This window comes from Chaetomium strumarium (genome assembly GCF_033439665.1).
Source record: "Chaetomium strumarium strain CBS 333.67 chromosome Unknown B0T15scaffold_3, whole genome shotgun sequence".
Classification (NCBI taxonomy): Eukaryota; Fungi; Ascomycota; class Sordariomycetes; order Sordariales; family Chaetomiaceae; genus Chaetomium; species Chaetomium strumarium.
In genome coordinates this window covers 3,588,910-3,611,692 of record NW_026944431.1, presented here as the reverse complement: position 1 = coordinate 3,611,692, position 22,783 = coordinate 3,588,910, and the positions used below count along the sequence as shown (strand labels likewise).

General features: G+C 55.3%; 7 protein-coding genes across 7 annotated transcripts; 3 read left to right on the top strand and 4 right to left on the bottom strand.

Moving 5' to 3' along the window:
* Positions 1-1,326: 1,326 nt before the first annotated feature.
* B0T15DRAFT_178488 (uncharacterized protein) lies at positions 1,327-2,890 on the bottom strand. Its single transcript, XM_062862272.1, has 3 exons — positions 2,597-2,890; positions 2,225-2,434; positions 1,327-2,098 (listed from the first exon to the last, which is right to left on the bottom strand). The coding sequence occupies exons 1-3, from the start codon at positions 2,654-2,656 to the stop codon at positions 1,442-1,444; spliced, it is 927 nt and encodes a 308-aa protein (XP_062723217.1). The 5' UTR covers positions 2,657-2,890; the 3' UTR covers positions 1,327-1,441.
* A 3,127-nt stretch (positions 2,891-6,017) lies between these two features.
* On the bottom strand, positions 6,018-6,948 carry B0T15DRAFT_492913 (uncharacterized protein; the record flags this gene model as incomplete). Its single annotated transcript, XM_062866895.1, has 3 exons — positions 6,018-6,325; positions 6,476-6,600; positions 6,872-6,948. The coding sequence occupies 3 exons, from the start codon at positions 6,946-6,948 to the stop codon at positions 6,018-6,020; spliced, it is 510 nt and encodes a 169-aa protein (XP_062723216.1).
* A 3,181-nt stretch (positions 6,949-10,129) lies between these two features.
* Positions 10,130-12,029, top strand: B0T15DRAFT_178129 (glycosyltransferase family 31 protein). Its single transcript, XM_062862268.1, has 2 exons — positions 10,130-10,157; positions 10,299-12,029. The coding sequence occupies exon 2, from the start codon at positions 10,447-10,449 to the stop codon at positions 12,013-12,015; it is 1,569 nt and encodes a 522-aa protein (XP_062723215.1). The 5' UTR covers positions 10,130-10,157; positions 10,299-10,446; the 3' UTR covers positions 12,016-12,029.
* Positions 12,030-12,925: 896 nt separating this feature from the next.
* On the bottom strand, positions 12,926-15,808 carry B0T15DRAFT_178106 (uncharacterized protein). Its single transcript, XM_062862267.1, has 2 exons — positions 13,614-15,808; positions 12,926-13,559 (listed from the first exon to the last, which is right to left on the bottom strand). Exons 1-2 carry the CDS (start codon positions 15,333-15,335, stop codon positions 13,059-13,061), a joined length of 2,223 nt encoding a protein of 740 aa, XP_062723214.1. The 5' UTR covers positions 15,336-15,808; the 3' UTR covers positions 12,926-13,058.
* Positions 15,809-17,906: 2,098 nt separating this feature from the next.
* B0T15DRAFT_510707 (uncharacterized protein) lies at positions 17,907-18,514 on the top strand (the record flags this gene model as incomplete). The annotated part of the gene is made up of 3 exons (XM_062867873.1): positions 17,907-18,157; positions 18,233-18,363; positions 18,420-18,514. 3 exons carry the CDS (start codon positions 17,907-17,909, stop codon positions 18,512-18,514), a joined length of 477 nt encoding a protein of 158 aa, XP_062723213.1.
* A 623-nt stretch (positions 18,515-19,137) lies between these two features.
* B0T15DRAFT_178067 (uncharacterized protein) lies at positions 19,138-19,903 on the top strand. The gene has a single exon (XM_062862265.1). It carries the CDS (start codon positions 19,277-19,279, stop codon positions 19,760-19,762), a length of 486 nt encoding a protein of 161 aa, XP_062723212.1. The 5' UTR covers positions 19,138-19,276; the 3' UTR covers positions 19,763-19,903.
* Positions 19,896-21,668, bottom strand: B0T15DRAFT_178088 (delta-12 acyl-CoA desaturase). Its single transcript, XM_062862266.1, has 2 exons — positions 20,498-21,668; positions 19,896-20,442 (listed from the first exon to the last, which is right to left on the bottom strand). Exons 1-2 carry the CDS (start codon positions 21,522-21,524, stop codon positions 20,030-20,032), a joined length of 1,440 nt encoding a protein of 479 aa, XP_062723211.1. The 5' UTR covers positions 21,525-21,668; the 3' UTR covers positions 19,896-20,029.
* Positions 21,669-22,783: the final 1,115 nt, after the last annotated feature.

Here is a 22,783-nt window from a genome sequence, read left to right as displayed (position 1 = left end):
TAGCGAGTCCGTAAAGTTGTTCCGTCTTATTCCAAGAATGTTCTGTTGGAATGCTACCGTTCCTATCCTGACTGTGTAGGTGAAAGAGGCAGGCCAGTGCTTGAGGCTGTGATCGAGGGCAGCGGAGGATGCAGAACACCCAAGGCCAGTATCACATGGGGGAAGGTGAATGTCCTTCAGCTGTGGCCAGGGGACCCAGGACCAGAATTCGAGGGTTGATCGGGTCAGCATACCATCTATTGGCAAACTGCATTCAGGACTCTGGGAGTCCCATGATCCTGATTCGATGGGCCAGATCGTCGGCCGAATGATCAGGCCACCCCGACATGTTTGCCTATGCAGCGTTCCAGTTAATCACCGCCTTGTCAGCTTCCCCACACAATCTTTGGACAGATCGGGCTGATTTGAGAATGGAGCTGTCAGTAGATCTACATGTCGTGTAATTCCAGAAAGAAGTAGGTAGCCATGATATCGGCGTTGTCAGAGAGGTCGACAGCAGAGACACGTCGTGACATCAGAGATTAACGCCCCAGCACTCAGATACATCATCCGACTGTACGGTACGATTTGGCCCCGCCCATCGTGCCACACGGAATTTTCTCACTGCTTGTGAGTGCGTCCAACCCTAATTTAAATGTGCCACAACACGTTTAGGCCTTGGGGTGGAACTTTCCCCGTATTGCATCCATCGTTGAAGGTTGAAATAACTTCGACGAATCTGCCATTTATTGCCGGGGTTGAATGCGAGCCAGATCCATAAATACCTACGCATGGTCGATGTACCACAGCGAGCTCCTCGGTATCTAGGCGTGCTCACAGCTAACCACATGGTCTAGACTGCAGCAACGGGTGAGAGGTGCGCAGGCATTCAGTCTAGAGCTCGAGGTGACGCGGCCAAGCGGGGCAGAGAGTTCATAACTTCATCATCAGTGGGATCAACAGTCCGATCATATAGGTATCGGTGGCTAGAAATACCCTAGGTATGTTCGGTGTGAGGGTTACCTAAGTTACTAGTACCTACCTACCTAGTAGGTAAGTAATCATTGATTTAGGTACCTACCGTTTATGGTCGAAGGCAGGCTAGTCCACTTCATTATCACGAGGCTTACAGACAGTGCACACAGGTACCTTTGAATAACAGCAAGATTTCACCATTCCAAACTTGCAGGATCCGGTTGGGCATACATTGTCACCAAAAACCCAAGAGATAGGCTGTATCTGGAGCTGGCCGCTGACCCCAGTCAAGTTTGCTTTTCTATCCGGGTCTCAGAGTATCGACGCCCACTTTCGGAGTCTCCATACTCGGTATCCTAGACCTATGACACTAGTAGCCTGCACAAGACCGTTGGTTTCCTTGTCAAACGTTTATTGGTTTTTCTTTTTCGTTGAAAACAGGGTGACTTCGAACATGGGGCATGACTCAAACTGAGGAGCGATGCCCTCAATTACCCCCCACAGCAACGCCCAAACCAGCAATCGGTATCCCTGGCCTTGCGCCCACGGCCCCGGCCATCATGACCTCGATGCTTCTCAGCAGCTCTCTTCGCTCCCTCAGCAGCTGATTGCGTTCCACCTCGAGTGTCCTGATCCGCCTAGTAGCCAATTCCAGTACCTCGGCCTTGCTCATCCGCTTCTCGTCGACCCCGCTAGTCTCGACGCGGTCCATTGTTCCCGCTCTGGTTCGGCATTCGTCCACGGGGAGCACGGCAAGCAGACGCTCGAATTGGGCGTTCAAACGGTTGCGGTACTGTTTCTCGACTAGGTTGTGGTTGCGGCGGGCGCGGCGCTCTTCAGCGGTCAGGTCGTCGTCATCGGTGGGAGGGGATCTATTTCCCTTGTTGTCGGCATCAGGGGTATGAGAGGCGGCCGTTACCCAGGACCTGCGAGGCTTGCGGGGGGCTGTGCGGAGCTGGATACTATGCTGTCTGGTGTAGGCCTTGGCTCTCCCGCGTTTCGCCTCGGCGGCGGCGGGGGGAATGTGCTCAGTATGGGAACTGACCGACGGCTTATCTGGTATCGGCTTGGACCACGGCGACCCTCCGACCTGCATGACAGAGCCCGAATTGACGGACGCGAGATCCGAAGCTGCCAAGTATTGCTGGCTCACTCCCGAACTGGGAGCCTCCGGGTCAGTGATGGGCGAAAAGAGGTCGCAGCCGTCGGACTCGCTGTCGCCGGCCCATGGACCTGGTGAGACAGCCGATCTTTCTTCAGTACAACCCACCGTTGAGAGTGGTACTCCTGGGAATGTTGCCCAAGGGAGAAACGATGCTCCAGGGTCCAGGAAAACCGACGCCGAGGTGCTTCGCAGAGGGAAGTAGTCGCAGCCTGGCCCGTCAAGGGGCATCGAATCCGTGTACGGCGTGTCGGATGGACACCAAGGGAGTAAATCTAAACCCGGGCTCTGTTGGTCCAGAGCGGATGACAAGCCCGTCTGGATGTTGTGTCAGTGAACTGCCCCAGGGCGGGAGAAGAACGGGGCTAGTACCAGAAAGGGACTGGACCGAGAAGAAACAGAAGAGACAAGGACATAGGACCACGTCTCACCAGCGACGGGTGCAATGATCCATCGTATTGGAATGGGGATTCTCCTTACCTTGCCTAGGTCAGAACCCATCTCGCCATTGAGTCCGACTGTTGAAGTGTTGGGTTTCATGGCTCCGATGAGATGTCTAGCTCTGCCTCACAACCATGTGGGGGGAGTGTTGGAAACTGGCGACGGCCGAAGGATGCTTTGCGTGTTGGGCGAGTGGACGCCAACTAACCGTCAGGGTCGTGATGTGCGAGGCAAACAGCAGTCTCCCTCACCGAATCCGGGACGAGATTCGAGTGAGACGATGTAACAAATGAAGCTATCATTTCGGCCTGGCCGCACTGCTCTGGCAGCCATCGCAACCAACGAGCCGGTTCAGTCTCTTATACATTGCCTCGAAGCTGCGGGACCGTCTTCTACTGCCGACAGAGAGGGCGCATGGACGGTGAGTGCCAGGTACAGTACCCCACCAGAGCCGGTAAGTGGGTGGAGATGACACCGTCAAGGCTAGTCAAAGAATATATCACGGTACGGAGGTAGGACGGGCGTGCACTCGCCAGGACTCTGGGACCAGGCAAGGACGTCCAAGGGATGCAGATGGAAGAGAATTCCTCGGACAGAATGCATGCCCATCTCGCTCAGCGTATCGAAGCGCTCGAATGGTGGGCCGGGCTTTGCATCGTACATGAAGGATGGCACCATCCTTGCGCATGTACCAAGAGCGGCTCTTGCCTGAGATGTCGCGGTCGAGAATCCAGACCCCCTCGGCCAGGATTCGGGCTCCGCTGTCCGGGCGGGCCCGAGAGAGCCACGGAGCCGGCCCCGCCAAGAATGACCAAGAACAGCTTTATCTTATCGCTCCTTCCTCGTGTTGCCAAGAACCGCCGTCGCGTTGCTGAGGACTTAGATCGCCATACAGATAAATAAATCTCAAAGGAATGATGCTGTGGCGCGTCCTGGAATCATGATGCAGTCGCTCTCTTTCCTGAAGGTAAATGCAAGCCGGGACAATCTCGGCTAGTCTACTGTCTGCGATGGTAATTACAGAGCATGCAATGGGCGGGTAGTCCCGCAGCTGGATCCGTCCCTCGACTCCCTTCCACTCCAGAGAGGTACACTGCTGACCGCCAAGGTCTTAGAACTTCGAAGCATCCCAACTTGCGGAGATTTAATCTGTTAGATGTCTCCGCAAGAAGCATCCTCCAACACTAATGCAGGTGCTCGCGAAGCCAGCTAACATGATTTGACAGTCAACTGCGAGACTCCCCGAGCATTCCCGCTGCAGGAGCGTGCCTTGCGGGGCTCTCCGGCAGAACCAAGCCAACTGAAACCTTTGGCTCTGGTGATTCTCCTCTCTTCATCTAATTTTGACGTCCCAGTCAGCCGAAACCAACATGGTCAATGCCGACGCTATCCTACACTTGCGCCTCCCTCATGCTTCCCTTCGACCGGCGGCCACCTTAAGGGAGACTTGGCGGAAGCGTCTGTTTTACATCCTGGTACAGATACTTGAAAGCATTGTCTGGTTTGTTGGGGACAACGAGGAAATATCGGGCTGAGGGCCAACAACACTGCTCAACCAAAACCACAAGACTAACCTTTTCTCTGCAAGATTCGCTGAGTAAATTTGCCGCCGGCAGGCTGAAGACTTCTTCTCCATCTGCCGCGGCGTCTGGTGCCGGGGGAAACTCGGCGGAAACCTACGGGTCTGCCTCCATCAGCTCAGCTCTCGGCTTCCTCCACTTCGGACATCCCATGGAGGCAGGAGCGCGAGGCGGTGAGCCAGCTGTAACTGACAATAGCTAGGCCGGACGAATCCCAAGCTGGGGGACATCATGTCTCCGGCGTGCTCAGCCCCCATCGCTTGACCTGAGGCACTAGCGTACGTGGGGAGCTGTGGCTCGTCGGGGAAAAATGCCCAGTGAAGCCTCCAGAGCATCTGGCGACAGTTGGAGGCTTGACAACGTTGGCTCAACAACCTCCAGTCTGGCTCCTTCATCAACGACGGGCCGCTGGACTGACACAGTCCAGCACCGAGTCCATCCGAGCGCATGAGAGTTCGTTCGGACTGCCATCGTTGATGGCTCCATTGTTGAGGGTGAGTACGAGGGTGGGTGACAGGACGTTGCGGCAACCTCCATGTGTTTTCAGGGGAAACAAGACGCCCCCAGACTTGAGTGCTGAACAACTGGTCCACTGAGCGGGCCGGATGGACTTTTCCCGCGCACTCAAGGTCGAGGAACCTGTCAACTCGGTACTCCGTAGTGTATTCGGGCTTCCTTGGCGGAGTCAGAGTGGAATCGCTTGTCATGAGGCACGAAGTGTGGATGAATATGAGTTGAGACGACGAGGGCGTTCTTTCTCGTGGTTTCCGCCGCTGGGATATGGGATGGCTGCGAGGATTCAGCGCGCTCCGAACGCATGAGCAGGTGCAATTGTGCCAGCGACGCGAGCTAGGTCTTAACACACCGGCGACGCATACCGCCACGCATTGATTTGGTTTCTGGAACTCGAGATCTCTCAGCTCTCTTCAACCGAGCCTAGAACTTAGAACCAAGTCTCCCACACGTTGCTGGAGTTAAAGTACACAGCATCATAACGACTCCTGGCCCGCGATCTTTGGCCTTCCCCCTGAAACTGAATAACGACCGATTACACAACGAATGCCGCTCTTAAGTTCTTGACGGATAGGGACGTCCTGCCATCTCATCTACCATGGCCTGGAACAAAACACGACCGACCCAACATCGCTCGCCTAACCCGCTCATCGGCGTTAACAGGAAACGTGATCTTCAGGCGCACAACAACTCAGGCAAGAAAACGACGGGAATAAGCTCTCTGGACGGCGGCAAATCCCAACAAGCGCGGGATGGGCTACGTGGACGGTTGGGCACCACAGGATCCCATTTGGGTTCAGTTCAAGAGGGCCAAGAAGGGTGCGGGGTGGAGTCATTGGGTACGGTAGGCATGATGGATCATTTTGCCCTGACACTTCTTATACTCGGCGGGATGCGGTTGCACTCCTGGAATTCGATCACTCTATCTTGCAAGTTGACCTACGCAGTATGGGATGGTTGGCTACTTTGTTGCAAATATGGGATCGGGTGATGGTACCTAACGCACAGGAGGTCAATGGAGTCCCGGAGCCGGCGATACATGTGGCCGAGGGAGAAGCTGTGGATGAGGAGCGAAAGATGGCTTGCACGAGAGCCAAGCACAATCGAACAAAGAAGGCAAGGCAAGGATCTACCTTAGGTATTCTGTCCTGGACCTTGAAAACTCGCTACTGTTTCCCTTTCCAACTAACTCAAAAGCTAACCCAGCAGAGCCGCAAATGGAGCTCTCTTAGTGCAAGCTGGAAAGAACAGGAGTGATCGACCATTTTAGTGCTCAAGATGGGACAGAAATAAACGGCCCGACCCGCTGACGCGAGGGCTCTAGGGATGTGAAGGGGAACGGAGGTGCGATGATTCAACGACGTCTTTCAGTCCTCCTCATCACCGCCCGCAGCAACGGCGTTGGAGTCGCCCTTGCCTGCCGCGGGAGCGGAGGCCACCTTGCCGGCGCCCTTCGTGGGCGCCTCTTTCTCTTCGCCGCCCTCTTCTTCCTCCTCCTCCTCCTCCTCCTCCTCATCTTCGCCCTCACCTTCCTCTCCCTCCTCGTCAAACTCATCTTCCTCGCCTTCGCCCTCTTCATCCTCTTCGCGGCCGTTCGAGACGGTGCCGTTCTTATGAGGCGCCTCTTGCTGGGCCGAGGGGGCCGTCTTTAGCTTCTTCTTGGGCGGGGATTGTTCTTCGGGGAATGTCAGTACGCCTGCGCAACACCACACATCGGAAAGGGGCCACGACGGAAGAGTGAGCCTGTCGGCCGAATGGCGCAAAGACTCGGTTGTTTGTCGCGGTGGAAGGGAACTTGATTGGTATACAGAGAGGCTTGGCTTACCTGGAGCCGGAGCGGCATTCTCCTCGTCTTCCTCCTCGTCACCTTCTTCACCCTCGGCTTCACCCTCGAAGTCCTCATCTTCCTCGTCATCGAACTCATCTTCCTCTTCGTCATCCTCTACATATCTGCGGGGGAGCATTTAGCGATGTTCTATAACGACAAGCCGAGCGAACGATATTCCCGAATGCCACGCCGAGCACAACGCCGACCGCCACCGCGATGCACGGAGAAGACTCTCCGGATATCTGCTCGGCGGCGCATCGAGCGCACGGTTGCGCCGCGATGCGCCAACGAGTAACAATATCTTCGCTTATTCGGTGGCTGTCGCACCATACGGAGGGCAACGGCGTAGGGATCGAACGTTGGTTTGCGACAAACTCGGAAAAGGTTGCTTACTCTTCCTCCTCCTCATCGCCACTCGGGAGGGAAACGAGCTCTTCCTCCTCCTCTGCCTTTCTCTTGCGGCCGGTCATTGTGGAATGCGGCTTTGGGGGATGTCAATTGGGAAGAATATGAGAATTCAAGGGCGCAAAGGGGCGAATTTTGATGGCAGGCGAATAGGAGAGAGCTGAGAGGAGAGTGAGAGGACGGAAGGAAGGTTGCGAGGAAGGGGGATTTCTGGGGTGCTGGGCGGGCAAAGGCTGGGAGCTTGCGCGCGGCGGTACGTACCTTTCCCCAAGATTGATGGAAACAGGGAGAGCAAAGGGGTTGGATAGCGGGGAGCTGCTGTCGCCCAGCAGAGGCGGTGCGGAGAAAGGACACCTCCTACTGCCAGGGCGCTCTGTTTGTGCGTAACATTGCGCTTGTGCCTTAGGCAGAGGTTCCATCTGGGTGAGGGGCAGGAAGCTGCTTGGAGAACGGTGCTGCCTGGTACGGAGGTACCTGCTGCAGCCCGCTTCCGGGTAATATATCGGCTTTCCAAGTGGTCGGCAAGCGAGGGAGCTAGGACCCGCTGCAGGAGTCTTGGCTCAAAGATTGAGGTGCTAGGGCGTTCCAAAAGTCACTCCCTAACGTTGGGTAAGCCAAGTCCTCAGCCTCCTAGAGTCCTCACCCAACCACGCCATGGCCACATTAAATGATACAGAAACCAAGTTGCTTAGACCAACACAATACTGATTCGGTCACGGTATTGCTACTTCCCTACCACAGCATAGAGCTCAGACTCATTTCCATTACAGCCTGATATAGGCATTGTTTGGAGAGGAGTGTTCAAATTACATGCTCTCAGGCCTAGTTCGTGATGAATTGTGTGGTGGTGCCAAGGTTTTCGTGTACCATTTAATGTGGCCATAGCGTGCCAACCAACCTCCTACGCGGAGCTGGGACGTCATAGACACCGAGAGGTCCCGTCACGTGCAATTTCCGACGGAGTCGGCTGAACTTTGAGCCGGGTTGATAGGTATGGAACCGGCAAGGCCATCCGGTACACAACTGGCATCGGGGCGGGGGACAACTCTTGCCTCGCCATGTAGCCACCCTATGTAGGCGACGTCGTTCATCTGACATCGCTTGGACGTGGACAGAAGAGACAAGCTGGATCGTACATACTATACTCCTGCATGTCTCCCGCTGAGACAGGCGATGTTGCAATATCGGTTGGGTTGCAGGCATCCCATAGAAAGTCGCGACATCGGTCATTGGCTGTTCGGAGGAAATGCGCACGGATCCTGTGGCGTCGCGTCCGACGCGTCTGTAACTGATGAGTGACTTGTTGAGCTCAACACTTGGAGTGCCAGACGATGATGCTTTCCTCTAAGAGATGATGGTGAAGTTTCTCAGTTCTCGGATGTTGTTCCGAATATGTATGACATAGGTGCTCTTGTACATCAAAGTCGATCATCTGTAACTCCGTAGAGAGTTGCACTCCGTTTGCACACCGGACGCTAGAAAAGCCTGGAAAATGTCGAAGCTTCCAAAGATCCATACCAACAGCCAAGGCCGCCTGAGAGTGGGGAGCTCGTCCAGGCCGTCCAGGAGGTGTTACCGAAACTGGCTAGGTTAGGCATCGGAAGCTTCGCCAAGCGCAAGGCGTTTCCGGAGTGGTGGGTTCCTTGAGGCGCTCGGTCATTGCCGCATGGAGATGCATTCATGATTCTGGTCGGTTAGTTTGCTTCAAGAATAATAGTAATAACTGGTAACGGCGTCAACTTGACCAGGTGTGGAACGAAATGGCCAGTCAGCCAGTTGCGGCAGATGCTCCTATTTCTCCCCCTGACAGACCGAGAGTCCGGATGTTTCCAGTAGACCAGATAAATCGCGCTTAGGACATGCAAACAGTCAAACGCCACGGTTCGGTTTCGATTTGGAGTCGGGCTTTGTCGGCTTAAGCGAGAGGGCCTCTCGATGTTGATGCCGAACAGACCTTCGGCACAACTCAATCTCTTCCCGCTACTCGACACCGACGGCCACATCAACTTGGTCAACTATTTCTGAGATGACACTACCTATGCCGTTGGGTATGTTACCTCAAGTAAATGGACTCAGGATCTGTGGCCAGGCCCGGCCCGGAAGTAGGGAGCTATATGCCACCCAAAAACTGCACACGCACCGCACATGCCGACAACCATCCGCGGCCGTGTCGGGATAGATAAAAAGCTCTTCGTCGACTAAAACTAGGAGTTCCTGTATTGCCTCGCTGCTATGTCCCTGTGCCCTGCCGTGTCGTACCAGGAACTGCGGTGCTGCTACAGTACGTTTCCTGTACGGAGCACGGGCCTATCTACCAGCGGTTCACGACAAGGTCCCAAAGTTCCACAGATGTCAAGTTCTGAGCACCGCTTATTATGAAGACTTGCGCATGGCTGATCCAAGTCGACAATGACCATCCAATCGCTCCACAGAGACTGGATAATCAGTTCTCCCTCCCCAAAACGGCGGGCCTTGACCCTACAATGCCTTAACCATCTTACACTGTATATTGAACATTCCAACTCCGTATGATACGTCTACGTCATTAATTAACTACTGCGACTGCAACACTCTGAACCCAGTATCATAGCAATACTACTGCATATACTTCTGCTTACCCGGCCTGCTTGTGGTCCCTGCGTAGCGATTTGGAGTTTCAGGTTGAATGCGAAACCCCACCGATCAACCAATCTCCACACCATCGCCAGGTTTGCCAAGAAACCAATGCATGTCTGCAGATGCCAAGAGGGGAGTGCCGGCTTGGCATCGGTATTCCTTTTGAGTTTTGACGTATGTACGTATGGAGTACTTACGTACCTCTACGCACTCAGTGGCACTACATACGCAAGCATAGATTCCCCGACTGGGGCTCACACAACGGCAGGTACTTGTACTGGTACACGATTTTCGTGCCACGGTATACTTCCGTTCCCGAGTTGATGGCGCAGAAAAAGCTATAGATGACACACTCGGGCTCCTTACTCTCAAAGAACTAGGAAGAAGGGAATCAAGTATATACTTGGGCAGGAGAACTACATAGATTGGTACTGTACACTACGTATACAGTACAAACACTGCCTATGCGGGTGCACGACTGGCCGTGTCCACCACGTCATGGCCGATATTGACCCAGCCCGGGTCTTGCCACTTATGTATTAGGCATTTGGAGGCACTGCCGTCCTCAGCTCTGAAGGGAGAGCTCGGTGAAACGGACGCACAAACCCCAAGACTCAACAAGGACAAAATGGGCCGTTTCCGTTTGTCAAACATAAGGGTGAGTGCATGAAAGTGATCGCCAGACAGATCGTCCTTGTTCCTTGTCACAAGCCCCGGTTTACCGTTTACCCATAGTTAAGAGGTATGCTCGAGCATGGGGTCACTCCTTTTCTTCAACTGAAGCTTTAACTACCGTCAGCTTCTCGTCCGAGCTTCTCTCCGTTGTGCTTCTACTAGTTGCGGTGGCACTTCTTGAGAGCACGATATCTTCAACTTTTTGGGCCTTCGGCGTCATTTCAGCAGTGACACTGGCTGATTGCCGTCCGATCAGTTACCGATGCGCATCCATGATGCTTGCCCACCAGTGCTCTGGCAGAGCCTCCTTCGTCTTCCTGGTGGCGCTCCTCCTCATTCTATTCCTTTTGACGGCCAACAGACTTCACAATGGGCCCTCGCCAGCCTTTCCACGGTTGAGAGGACAATGGATCAGTGTCGACGACCAACAGTCTTTAATAGCAGAGAAACCGGACAACTTTTGCGGCCGGGACTTCAACCTCCTGCGCCAAGGGGATCTTGCCTTGACTAAGAGCATCGTTTATAGCCGCCGGTGCATCAGGCCTGTTCACGGCAATGTCGACCGCGCCGCTGTCACCAATATCAGCACGCCACTCATCACCAGCAAGACAACACTCAGTCTGACAGCCGAGTGCGCAACCGTTGAAGCCCCTCCATGTGAGCCCTTAACGCTTCACGTCCCCCCGAACTATCCTCAAGAACAGTACCCCCACCTCATCTTCGGTGTAGCATCCTCGCACGACCGCCTCTCAGAGTCCCTCCCGGTCTTTGCTCACTGGCTCTCCGGAACTGGCGCACAACTGGTGGCTGTTGTCTCAGACGCGGATCAGGTCGATTCCAAGTTCGACCTGCAATCCCTCGAAGCGGAATACCGCCAGCATAACATCGCCGCAACCTTCATCGCTCCCACACAGACGGTCGCCATCCCCCGCAAGGACACAACTACGGACGCGACCCCATCCTCCCCGGCGCCGGTAGAACAGCTGCACTTCCTCCTCATCCGCGACATGCTGGACCGCGCCACGCCCGAAACCCATTGGCTGGGCGTCCTGGACGACGACACCTTCTTCCCAGCCCTGCACCCCTTGTCCGCGGCCCTCCGGGAGCACGACCACACCGCGCCGACCTGGCTGGGCGCCTTGGCCGACAACTTCGTCTCGCTCCGCATATGGGGCTACATGGCGTACGGCGGGGCCGGCACATTCCTCTCCGTCCCGCTCGCCCGCCAGCTGGCACCGCACCTGGAGTCGTGCATCCGCGAGACGACGGTCGTGTCGGGCGACGGCATGCTCCGCGACTGCATCTACGCATACACCACCACCAAGCTGACCGTCGTCGAGGGGCTCTACCAGCACGACATACGCGGCGACGCGGCCGGGTTTTTCGAGTCCGGCCGCCGCGCGCTCAGCATCCACCACTGGAAATCGTGGTACCGCGCGCCCGTCGCCCAGATGGCGGCCGTCACGCGCGTGTGCGGCGACTGCTTCCTGCAGCGCTGGCGCTTCGGCAGCGGCACGCTGCTGGCCAACGGGTACAGCATCACCACGTACCGCGACGGGCTGCTAGACAGTATCGATCTGGGCAGGGTCGAGGGCACGTGGCAGGAGCCGGACGGGAAGTTTGACTTTGTCTACGGGCCCTTCCGGCCGCGGCTCAGCGAGCAGGAGAAGAAGAGTTACCGGCTTGTTGCCGTGGACGGGGAAGCCCAGAAGGGAGAGACGTTCAGGCAGGTTTATGTTCATCGCGCGCCGAGGAAGGAGGGGTCAAAGGGGGAGGACGTGGAGACGGAGGGGATGATGGATGAGGTTGTTGAGCTTATCTGGGAGGGCGGAGCTGCCTAGCAATAACTCAACGAACGGAAAGGGGTTTCAGTGGCAATGTAGTCGAGTTTGCCAAAGCAAAAGAAGACCCATAAGACGGTCGAAACTTGGACTAGAGGTCGGGGTCGGGGCGTTTCGGGATAGTCGGCTGGTTACGACTTGCCTTTCTTTCCGGGAGTACGTGTGTCGCCCGCAGATGAGGCCGGGGGCAACAGACGAGCTAGGAGTTAGTGCTCTCTTGTTTGGATCTCGTGTTATAGTCATACCAAACACGATCTGGAGTTCCTTCAATTCGGCAGTCAAAGAGTCCGAGTCACCTGCCGTCACCCGGCTGCGTTGAGCAAACCTACCAGAGCGAGCAGCAAAAATTGTACACCACAACCAAATGCGGCTGATGGGGACATTGGGCTCCATGCCATTCCAGGACTCGCCAGGTTCCCTAGCACGTCTTGGGGGGGAGAAGCTTGCCTTCAGGAAATAGAGGAACGCGTGGTGGAAACGAACGCACACGAAGGCACTTCAGACACCATATCACTGGAACAGAACAAAGGACCACCACTGAAGGCAGGTTCAGATACCACCGCTTTACTGTCATTTCCAAATCTATACACCAAACCAACTATACAAAGCATCAACCTTATGAACTCATCCTGCAACAGGACAGAGTCGACCGCGGACAAGGTACCTAGGCATGAGGCCCCCTTCCCAGGTCGCGCAAGAAGCACCCCAAAACACTTCTCCAACAGCCACGCCAGGCGGCACCATCGAAAATTAGGCGTAAACAATAACCCATCGTGAGAAACGGGGTAAAATAGAGCAAAGTAAAAGCGAGAGAAAGGGCAAAAAAGGCGCCCAAGAGTATTCGTAACCCATCCGCTCCCTGAACGAAACGCAACCGGGAATATTCCAAAATAAGAAGAATCCGCTCATGACGCCCCCGGAAGATATTGTCCTCTTTATAGATACCTTTAAAATATGTACCATTGCAATCCGTTGATTTGCCGCAGCTGGGGATGGTATGCTGCGTATTGGAAGAGGAAAGGGAGCGCAGATCCCTGACTCAATCACACCTTGCCCGCCTCCCTAACCGCCTGCATCCAGCGTTCTTCCTCCCCGTTCCCCCCAACGACACGGGGGGTCTTTGTTCCTTCCGGGGTCGTCCCGAGGATTGCCTGGACCTCGACAGCAGACTTGGTGCCCAGTAGTACCATTTCCTTCTGGAGAAGCAGCGCGACGCCGGCACGGATGAGGAGGGTGTCGCCTTCAAAGACGAACACGTCCCACAACCGGGTGGCCTCGTCCAAGGCGAGGTGGCGAGTGAAGAGGCCGGTAAAGATATCACTAAGGTAGAGGTTGGGGTCGTGGTCGGGCAGATGGGTGAGGTGCTCGTGCAGATTTGGGGATTTCTGCGCTAGAGTGTGTAAGAGCAGGTTGTATGCCGAGTTCTTCGCGCCCGCATCCGAGACATAAAAGCTAAGGGGTAAGGGGCGGTTCAAAACATTGGCTAGCGCAATGAAGGCGTCGGTTGCTGTCGGGAGGTTAAGGAGCAAGAGGGCTGCAATGGTCTGTAGTCGAATTAGATTGAGTTCTCTTTTCTGAAGCGTTTGGCATGAACTTACATTGCAGCCTGGCACGTATCCAATGTCGCTTCGGTACATGGCATATGCCCGAAGGACGTCCAGCAAGCTCTGATGAAGCGGGCCGCCCGGCTGGAAGATCCGTAGATCGGGCCATGTGCGCTCCCGAACATCTTTGCCGATAGCGTCAAACCAAGAAACCGCGCGCATCTCTTGAGCACTTCCATGTCCTGATTTTCCGTTTGTTTCAGCCTCACGCGCTCGGCTCAGTGCAGCCTCGAACGACGTCTTGGTGAGTCCGAGATCGTTCCCGATCGCGCGGGACCAAACAGCCCCCCGACTCCGTGGGGCAATCCCTCGCCACCACATGTCCCTTGTCCTGCGCTCGCGGATCGCATCGTTCCAGCGGGTAAGAATGTCGTGCTCCCAGATCTGCATTATGCTGTCGGCGGCAACGTCGCGGCATTCGGACCGGGCGCGTTTGGCGGCCTGGCGACGACGCTCGGCTTCGATGCTCTGCGCCATCATCTTCTGATACTCCTTCAAGTGGCGGCGCTCCTCGGCAGGATCCTTCGGTGGCAGCCATGACGGCCGCGTCCGCGAGAGAACAGCCTCCTTCTCCTTTGAGATGGGCAAGGGATCGATCATAATGTTTGACCGGCGCAAGGGCGGCAGCTCTGCCAGGGCTGATTTCACTCTAGGCTTGGATTCAGGATCCGAAGACCTCCTAGCGTTGGGCATTGAGCCGGTGCTGGAGCGTTGTTGGACCTTGTGCTCCATCTCCTCGGCGTGTTCCTCCAGCTTCTCGGTGAGCGCCTTTGCCTCGGCGTTCAAGTGTGCCAATGCAGCAGACCAGCTCTGGGCCCTCGAGCATGTCGGGCTAGACACCCGGCTGGAAGAGGCAGAGCTGATTGCCGACTCCGATTTCCAAGTTGGCGAGCGGAGCGATCCCTGGGCCAGGGCCACGGGGGGTGTACCATTGCCGACACTCCGCACCCTCTCCTTGGGTGGGCGCTCCGGAGATGGCGCTTTGGATGGCGGTCGGCTTTGGAACCGTTCCGATGGCGGTCGTGGGGAAAGAGGTACGTTATCCAGGACCAGCCCTTCGGGAATCTCGTCTCCGTCATCTTCATCGCATTCCAGCTCCAGCTCAAGCGCCGTCTTTCGCTCTCGGTTCGACTGCCAGCTACTCCGCCGCGTCCTCATTGCGGCGTTCGGATCTTTCGCAGATAGCGATACGCTAGGGCTAGGACTCCGTTGCCGCATAGATGTATGCGAGGACCGGCGGCTAGGGCCACGGAACGGAAGAGGACTAGTGTACGGCTCTGGGAGGAGCCCGAGGCTGGCAATTCGCCCATTGGTGGTTCGTATCTGGCTCTGCAGGATTGGCAGAGTCGGTCGTAACTTGGGACGGGTAGATGAATCAGATGGCTGGCGAGTCTTCGAAGCGTCACGCGAGTATTGTAGTCGAGGAGTCGAGGACGACACTTGTCTTTTCGTGACAGCCCGAAATTCAGAGGAGAATGATGGGTGATAAGGGTTTGGGGCTGACTTGAGGTGCTGGTCGGACAGGGTGCGAGGGCCGACCTGCGCATCGTCGAGTCCAATGTCTTCGAAGTGGTTCACATCGGCGAGCACACTGCCATCATCCGATGGAAGCGAACTAAGCGAGGAAGACTTGGAGGATTTCGACGCGGTCATGCTTGGTGGAGAGCCAGGCGCCGATAGGACGGCATCGTGAAGCGGTCGCTCGTAGATCATCATCTTGGCATGGTCGTCCTCACAAACTCGGATAGTTCTGCGCAAACTGAGAAGGCCTGCCTCCTGTTGATCCTAGGATCCGCCGGCTGATGTTTGTACTCTCGGTCCGAACTGGAGTGGAAGAACTACACGGAGAGCGGGAGTCGGTGCGGCATGAAGCGTTCCAGGACCGTGGTGCGAGAGGGCGATCGTTGGCCGGAGGGCGATCGGACGGAATGCGAGCGGCTAACCCCTGGATTGCCAGGACGGATGTCTCACAGTCGGTTAGGTCGAGGAACTGGCCGACGGATGAAACAGACAGAGACGCGAGGACGAAATAAGAGCCTGCGCTAAGAACAGGAGTAGTTGTATTATGTTTACTTGTATGTATGATTGAGCGATCGGATACTGCACTCAGTGGTCGTGTGCGGAAATCGTATATGCAGCCGCTGGTGCAGAGTGGTCAACGAAAGTCTGGGGAAACGTTGTATGCAGCGAATGTACGGAATTCGGGCGCCTTAGCGAGCGGAATGACGGCAGAGACGGCAAACGAGCGACTGGCCGATCCGACTATCTTATGTTAAGGAAAACAATAGGAAAGCGTCACGGCGACCAAGGTTGCGAAGATTGACAAAGGAAAAACAAGTCAAGAGAGGCAGCAAACCTGGAAAGGAGCTAACTGGCTAGCGCAAGCAAGCGGGAGGGGTGAAGGACGGAAATCAGTAGGAATCAGAGTGGAGGTCACTGCAAGTCTGGACCTATCGAAAGCCGGGGTAGATTCAAGCCAAGAAAACCCGCAGAATCCAAGGCACAACACTGCAGACCGACAGATGGTGATATCACAGGCCGAGAGATCCTCCGACAGCTTCTCTACAGTTTGAATTCAAGTACGAAGGTAGCATTGTAGCGCCAACAAACTGAGATAGGCCACTTGGCCGACAGCGCAACCCTTCCTCGGTGGTGGATACTGATGCAGACAAGAAGGGTCCATACATACCAAGGCAGTGTGAAAAACGTTATCGCATGGAGAAGCGTCCACGGATTCAAGTGCCTCTGCAACCCGAACCTCAGTTGTGCGAAGGGAAGTCCGAAGGGGCTCCCCAAGGTCCAATTCCTCGGCGTTGACACTGTCAAATCGCTGATGCCTAGACCGGACCGGGCCGATTCAACTGGCCAACTGTCAGCTCATGGCCAGAGCCGCCAGAGTGCTGGATGCAGTTTCAAAAAGCTCACGGTGACGGCAGAGCCAGAAACAAGTGTGGCTGCGGAGCGCCAAGAAGGGCGCCTCGGTGCACGTCAGCTTGCATGAGTGGACAACACGATGTTTGGTGTGGCGGCCAGCTCACCAGACTCTCTCGTTTGTGTGTCCCTCTCAAAATCAATTCAATATCATCTTAATTTAGAGGACCTCGTTGTTAGAAACCGAGTTTAAACTTTACATGTCCGAGACTCGACACTCGATGCTCTCAAGAAGAGCTCGAGATTCCCCCAATTCCCAAGCCATAGCAATTGGTGGACAGGGGTTGGAAATGACGAGGGGCACCGGTAATCTCGATTGCATAAGGCAGTCCGCGTCACATTGCCAGCGGAACAAGCCATCATTCCTTTGAACTTCCGGTGTTTCGCGATGGTCCGTGCCGCGCCCCAGACACGGACTCGGGGGTTAGGGATCGCCTAATGAACGTTCTGGCAGCACCGCAGCGTTTCCGTCGACTTAAAGGCACAGCAGATCAATGAGACAAGCAGGGACGACGCTATCCCTTCTTGATCTGCCGCTAGAACGAGTAACGTTACGCAGAAGAGCTCGAGCAGAAACTCTTGCTGCCCAATCTACGGAGGCGCAGCTGGAGACATCCAATCCATCTTCGATTCCGCCAGCCTCGCCTCAGAGCGAAGTGTGCCCGGTGTCCTTGACTTCATTGCCCGCTGTTCCCGGGCTTAGTACCGACGAGTGGTTGCTCAGAGAGGACCGTCCGATGACCTCCCACAATACAGAGTACATATGCGACCCTGGAGAGGGGAAATGCCAGGCGGGTTAAGGGAATCTCGAGACAGGTGCCTACAAGCAGTCTTAGCATACTGATGGCTAGGGTGTATATGCATGTGCTTGCGGCAGTCGGTCTTTCGCTCTCAATTCTCATTCGAACCCTCGGTTTTCCCTCCTACTCGGGTCACCTCGCTGTGACACCATGTAGGCGGCACAGATTGAGATCCTGCACCAAGCCCCCATTGAGAACCAATTGCACAGAGCCATGTTCTCTCAGACGGATGACGATTTGGGTTTTGAAGTGGTCACTTGTCTGTTTGCTGTTTCCATCTGGAACAGCCGTTTGTCTTGCTACCATGAAGGCTCGGTGAGTTTACGGCCGTCAGTTCTAGCCTGAATGATTTTGATTATGTGCAGGAAGGCACGAACTGGCAGTAGCAGCAGTGGTTCTTGCTACGGCATTTACCAATTATCAATTGCTCGTTTGAGAAGGAGACCTTAGGTACAATACTACTGCCAGCCCAAGTCCTCTCACCTTCAACACCTAACAATCGATCACCGACCCATTCCACCGAATTCAAATTTGCATGCCTCCCACTACCTACAAAATGCGCTCCTCTGTGCTCTTCAGCTTGGCGGCGTCCCTCATCACCGTCACCGCTGAGTGCTACGGCAACTTCTCCCTCAGCTGCACCGGCGTGAGCCTCTTCCACGGCTTCTTCCTCGGTGCTACCTGTGCGACCTGCTGCAACTCGGACGCCGACAGCGTCGTGGACGAGTCCGAGACCCAGAATGAGCTCGACCTGACCATGTGCATCGGCCTCAACCAAACGAGCGGCCATATGAAGTGGGAGGTGTAGTGAGTTATCTCTTTCGACACCAAGAACCACTAGTCTGGAAGGCGTGCGTGCTGACAGGTTGATTGCAATATCAGCGGCAAATTCTCCAACTACTGCAATAACTGCACCATGCTCCAGGCCGTTGGCAAGCCGAGCCACCTGCTCACTTGTTTCTGTGAGCCGTTGGTTGGCAGCCACGGTCCTGTCCAGTCGACACTCAACCTGGGTATGTCCTGTGTTACTCTGATCGAAGCACTGAGCACACTTGCTAATATCTATCAGACGATGGCATTAGCAATGACAGGGGTACTCTCAAGTGTGCTGGTGGCATGGCAAATCTGGCTCCCGGCAAGACGAATTCTGGCAAGAGTGATTAGGGCTGCATGCTAGGAGGCAAAGGGCTTTATACAGGCTCTGCTGCTCGTACGGCGAAGCCTGCGTATTCATGGATATGGACCCGGGCGGATGTCTCTTTCGACGGACGACGAGCAGGAGGAGGAGGAAGAACGAATCTCTCAAGACAGCAGGGTCCGCTTGGCACAATGTAGTTGGTTGACGACTAGGCTGCCCTTGGAGCAGACATTCCAGTAGGCTCTTGCAAACTCCATTCCCTCTTAGAATCTTCTTGCATCCCTGGTACCATGCATGGCTGCGGGCTGATAACGTTACGCTTCCCCTGTACTTGGACAACGGAAGCGAACATGCCACAGCTTTATTGCAACACCATCCGACGGTCCAACCCATCACATCAACTGAGCTGTATTGCCCGCGAGATACACAAGACGTCAAATAGGTACCTTACAATACTCCTTCTCGGACTAGAACAAGTTTCTGCCACGGTGTGTTTTACTGGTAAATAAATTCTGAGACTGTGACCGACTGCCTCCATCTCTGAACGTGAATTGAGGCTTCATCTAGGTACCTATCTTCATCCGTAGTTGGCTGATATTGTCCGCCATTTACCCAACATGATCTGGGAGACATGCATTGCATTTCCTTCCAGATGCACTCATAGAGAGAAGAGCCGGCCAGCCGGAGTCAACATCAACGATAAACTGACGGCACGCTACGCAGTGTATACACTGTATCAGTAATCTGGTCGCGAGTTAACAACTACACACTCCGCCGTATTTTGTGGGATGTTTGTGTTGTGGATACAGAGTACAATACAACCAACCGGGCCCGGAGAACCCCATCTTGCCGACCGGCCGCTGGAAGGACGGTATCTGGAGGGGTTAGACCCGGTCCGACCAGTAACCACTGCGCCCTCCTTTATTAGTTCCCCGCAACATGGATTAGATGTTAGCCATTTCGAGATGCTGTCCCCGCACGGGGCCGCACGAATCCCGTCAGCCGCTTGTAACTGGGCGACCATTAAGAAAAGACATAATAACGGCAGGACAAGCACAGAACCAGCTGTTGACTGTGAGGCGGTGCTTCCTCCGGCCGTTCCGGTGTTCTGCCTTCGCTCAGATCTTGCGTCTAGCATCGATGACTTGATAACTACCCTTGGTCACCATCATCAATCATATCTTGCAAGCTTCTTCGAATTCATCGAATGCATAAGTCTATTGTCTATCCTTCCGATAGTGCTTCTATCCCAACGACGTAGGAACGAGCAGTAACCGACAAAACCGCCGACGAACTTTTTGTGGGAGGTCGTTGCCGTAGATCCGATCCGAGACTACATCTGCTTCCCGCCGCGGACCACAGCAGGAGTCCGCTTCCGGCCAGCTCCCAATAGAAAAGGGCTGTCACGAGGAAGGATGTAAAAGAAGTTGAGCAAATTCCCGCGAGCCTGGTCATCTAAGGCGAGCTGCCGAGAGTTGCAGTCAAGTCCGCGAGAACCGTCCAAAGAGAAAAAATAATCAGCACCACCATCATCGACCACATCAAGCCACCGGCTTCATCTTAGCGGGGCGTGTTCCCAGGCCGTTATGGTTGCGGAAAAACAGCACACCCTTGGCGGGGCCTTCCGCGCCCTCGGTTGGCTCGACCCACTGGCACCAGCGCGCACTCTTCCACATGGCCTTGATGAAGCCGACGGGACCTTCACGCGTGTCCGACCGGTAGTGACGGCCCATGATGGGCTTGATGGCCTCGGTGGCCTCGTCGGCATTGTAAAAGGGGATGGTGCTGACGTAGTGGTGCAGAACGTGCGTCTCGATGATGCCGTGCAGCAGGTGGCGACCAATGAAGCCGAACTCGCGGTCGATAGTGGCGGCGGCACCACGCACGAAGTTCCACTCCTCCTCAGTGTAGTGCGGCAGGGAGGGATCGGTGTGCTGCAGATATGTGATGGCGACTGATTGTTCTGGTTAGCGACTTCTTCTTTTGATTGGAGACCATCGAGTACTTACCGAGCCAGTGGTTGACCCAGAGATAGGGCAGGAAATACCACACAAACATGTTGGACCAGCCGAACGTCTTGCCGAGATAGACGAGCGCCGTGATGGTGATGGCGAGACCAAGATCGCTCAGCAGGATATACAGGGCATCCCTATTCTCGAAAATCGGACTACGGGGATCGAAATGATTGACGCCACCGAACCAGCCATTCCTCTTTCCCTTGCCGCGGCCCTCTCTCTGCCTCTCGTGGTTGTTGTGGCCGGTGACATTGGTCAGGAGGTAGTTCCACCAGCCAATCAGTTGCTGGCCCAGCAAGTGGAGGAAGGTGAAGATGGGCGTCTCCTCGGTCAGCTCCGAAAGCTCATGGACAAAGCGGCCGATGCGGGTGGCGTGCTGCTCCCTGGTACGGGGGAGAAACACCATGTCGCGCTCCATATTTCCGGTGGCCTTGTGGTGCTTGCTGTGGCTGAACTGCCAGCTGAAGTAGGGCACCAGCAGGGCCGAGTGCAAGACCCAGCCAACGAAGTTGTTGAGCTTTGTCGAAGGGGAGAAGGCCTGGTGTCCGCACTCGTGGGCAAGGACCCAGATTCCGGTGCCGAAAAGACCTTGAAGGAACGTATACACGCCCCAAAGTACGACGCGCAGCGCCTGTGACGGAATGTACTCCGGAGTTACAAACTTATTCCAGATATAAAAGGTCGTCCCGAGGTAGATCAGGTCCCGGGCAACATAAGACAAGCTGCGGACGGCGGAACGCTCGTAGCAATGCTTGGGGATCGCATCACGAATATCCTTGATTGTGAAATTGGGGACCTCGAACTCATTCCCGTATGTGTCGACCAGCTTGCCGTACTTCTTTTGTGGCTGCGCATCCTCGGAGGCCAGCGAGGACAACGACGTGGACGACGCCGACGGACGAGGAGAGTCGATAGGAGACACGACAGCGCTCGTGTCAGAGTCCACCGTGGTCGAGGTTATGTTTCTTCTTAGGAACGGTTTGTTTGCAGCCGGGAGGCTGGTGCTGGCGGCGGGAGCCATGCTGTTGCACCTTTGTGGGTTTGATGAGCACGGAGGGAGTGTACCGCGTTCTTCGAGAATGACAGCACAGATCGGGGCCTTGGGTAGGAGGGTTAGCACTGCGCTGTTGCTTCCCAATTCCGGCAATTGTAAATGAGGAAGGTTGGGTGAGGTGTGACATACCGTCAAGAGGGAACCTCGAGCGACACAGAAAGAGAGGAAAGGAGACGCAAGGGTGTGGGGGGCAAGGGAAAGAAAAGATGCTCGGAAGCTCCTTCCGTCGATCGTCAGCCAAGGGTCGAAAATTTCATGTGGGTGCCGCTTAGGTTGCCGGGTATGAACTCTTTGAGGTTACCGTGGGCTAACCGTGGGTCGATTACCTGCAATTTGTTGGGGCCGACCTCTATCGCAGATACACTGGTTGTGTGCAGTTGGAGAAAGAAACCTCAGGAACGGAGCAACTCAGAAGAAACACTTGCACCAGCCGTGACAACAGAACGGAGGCGGCAGTTGGACTGTTATAAGGGCAAACCCACGGGAAGACTTTTCTCAGCGCCTGTCGAGCACGCCTCATCTGCGGATCGAGATGAATCGCGGCCACCTCTCAAACTCCACACAACCCAACCCACTGTCTCCCTTGCCCGGGAGGCGACAGCTGGATTCCCTGAGACGGCCCAAGTGGGCGAGCATTAGGAGTTACTGGGTCGGATGCCAAGCATATAGGGACTTCACCGCCTCTGGGAGGCGGGAATGCCAGCTCATACCGGAACCTCTCGGCCGGCCAGCATGTGAATGTGGTCCATGAATGCATTTTCCGAGCTGATGAATTGGACAGATTCACAGGCGAATTGTGTCTTACCGATGCCCAGCCGATTGGTTGGGCGGAGATCGGGCTAGCCCAAGCTAGAACTGGCTTATCGAAGATCAACCACTTGCATGTGCAGCTTCATTCCTAGCGTGTAGTGTATCGCTGCCAGACGCATATGGACGGTGTGCAGTGATGCGAATAAAATGCCGAGGTCTGGGTTTTGTGCGCATCATGGCGAGGTCATCAGGAAATCTTTTCGATCGCTTCTGCCACAGGGCGGAGTCGTCATGACTCGGGAAAAGGCTGCGGTGTCACAAAAGAAGGGCTCGCAAAAAGAAGTGTGGAAATGCGGACCCTGCATGTGCATCCCCTGCAAGGGACTCTTGAATTTGCCGCGGGGGGGACCGGTATCTCGAGCACTGCAGGACAATTCCATCGATGTTTTCCACCTCCGCAACGTCGGGTCTGCTCG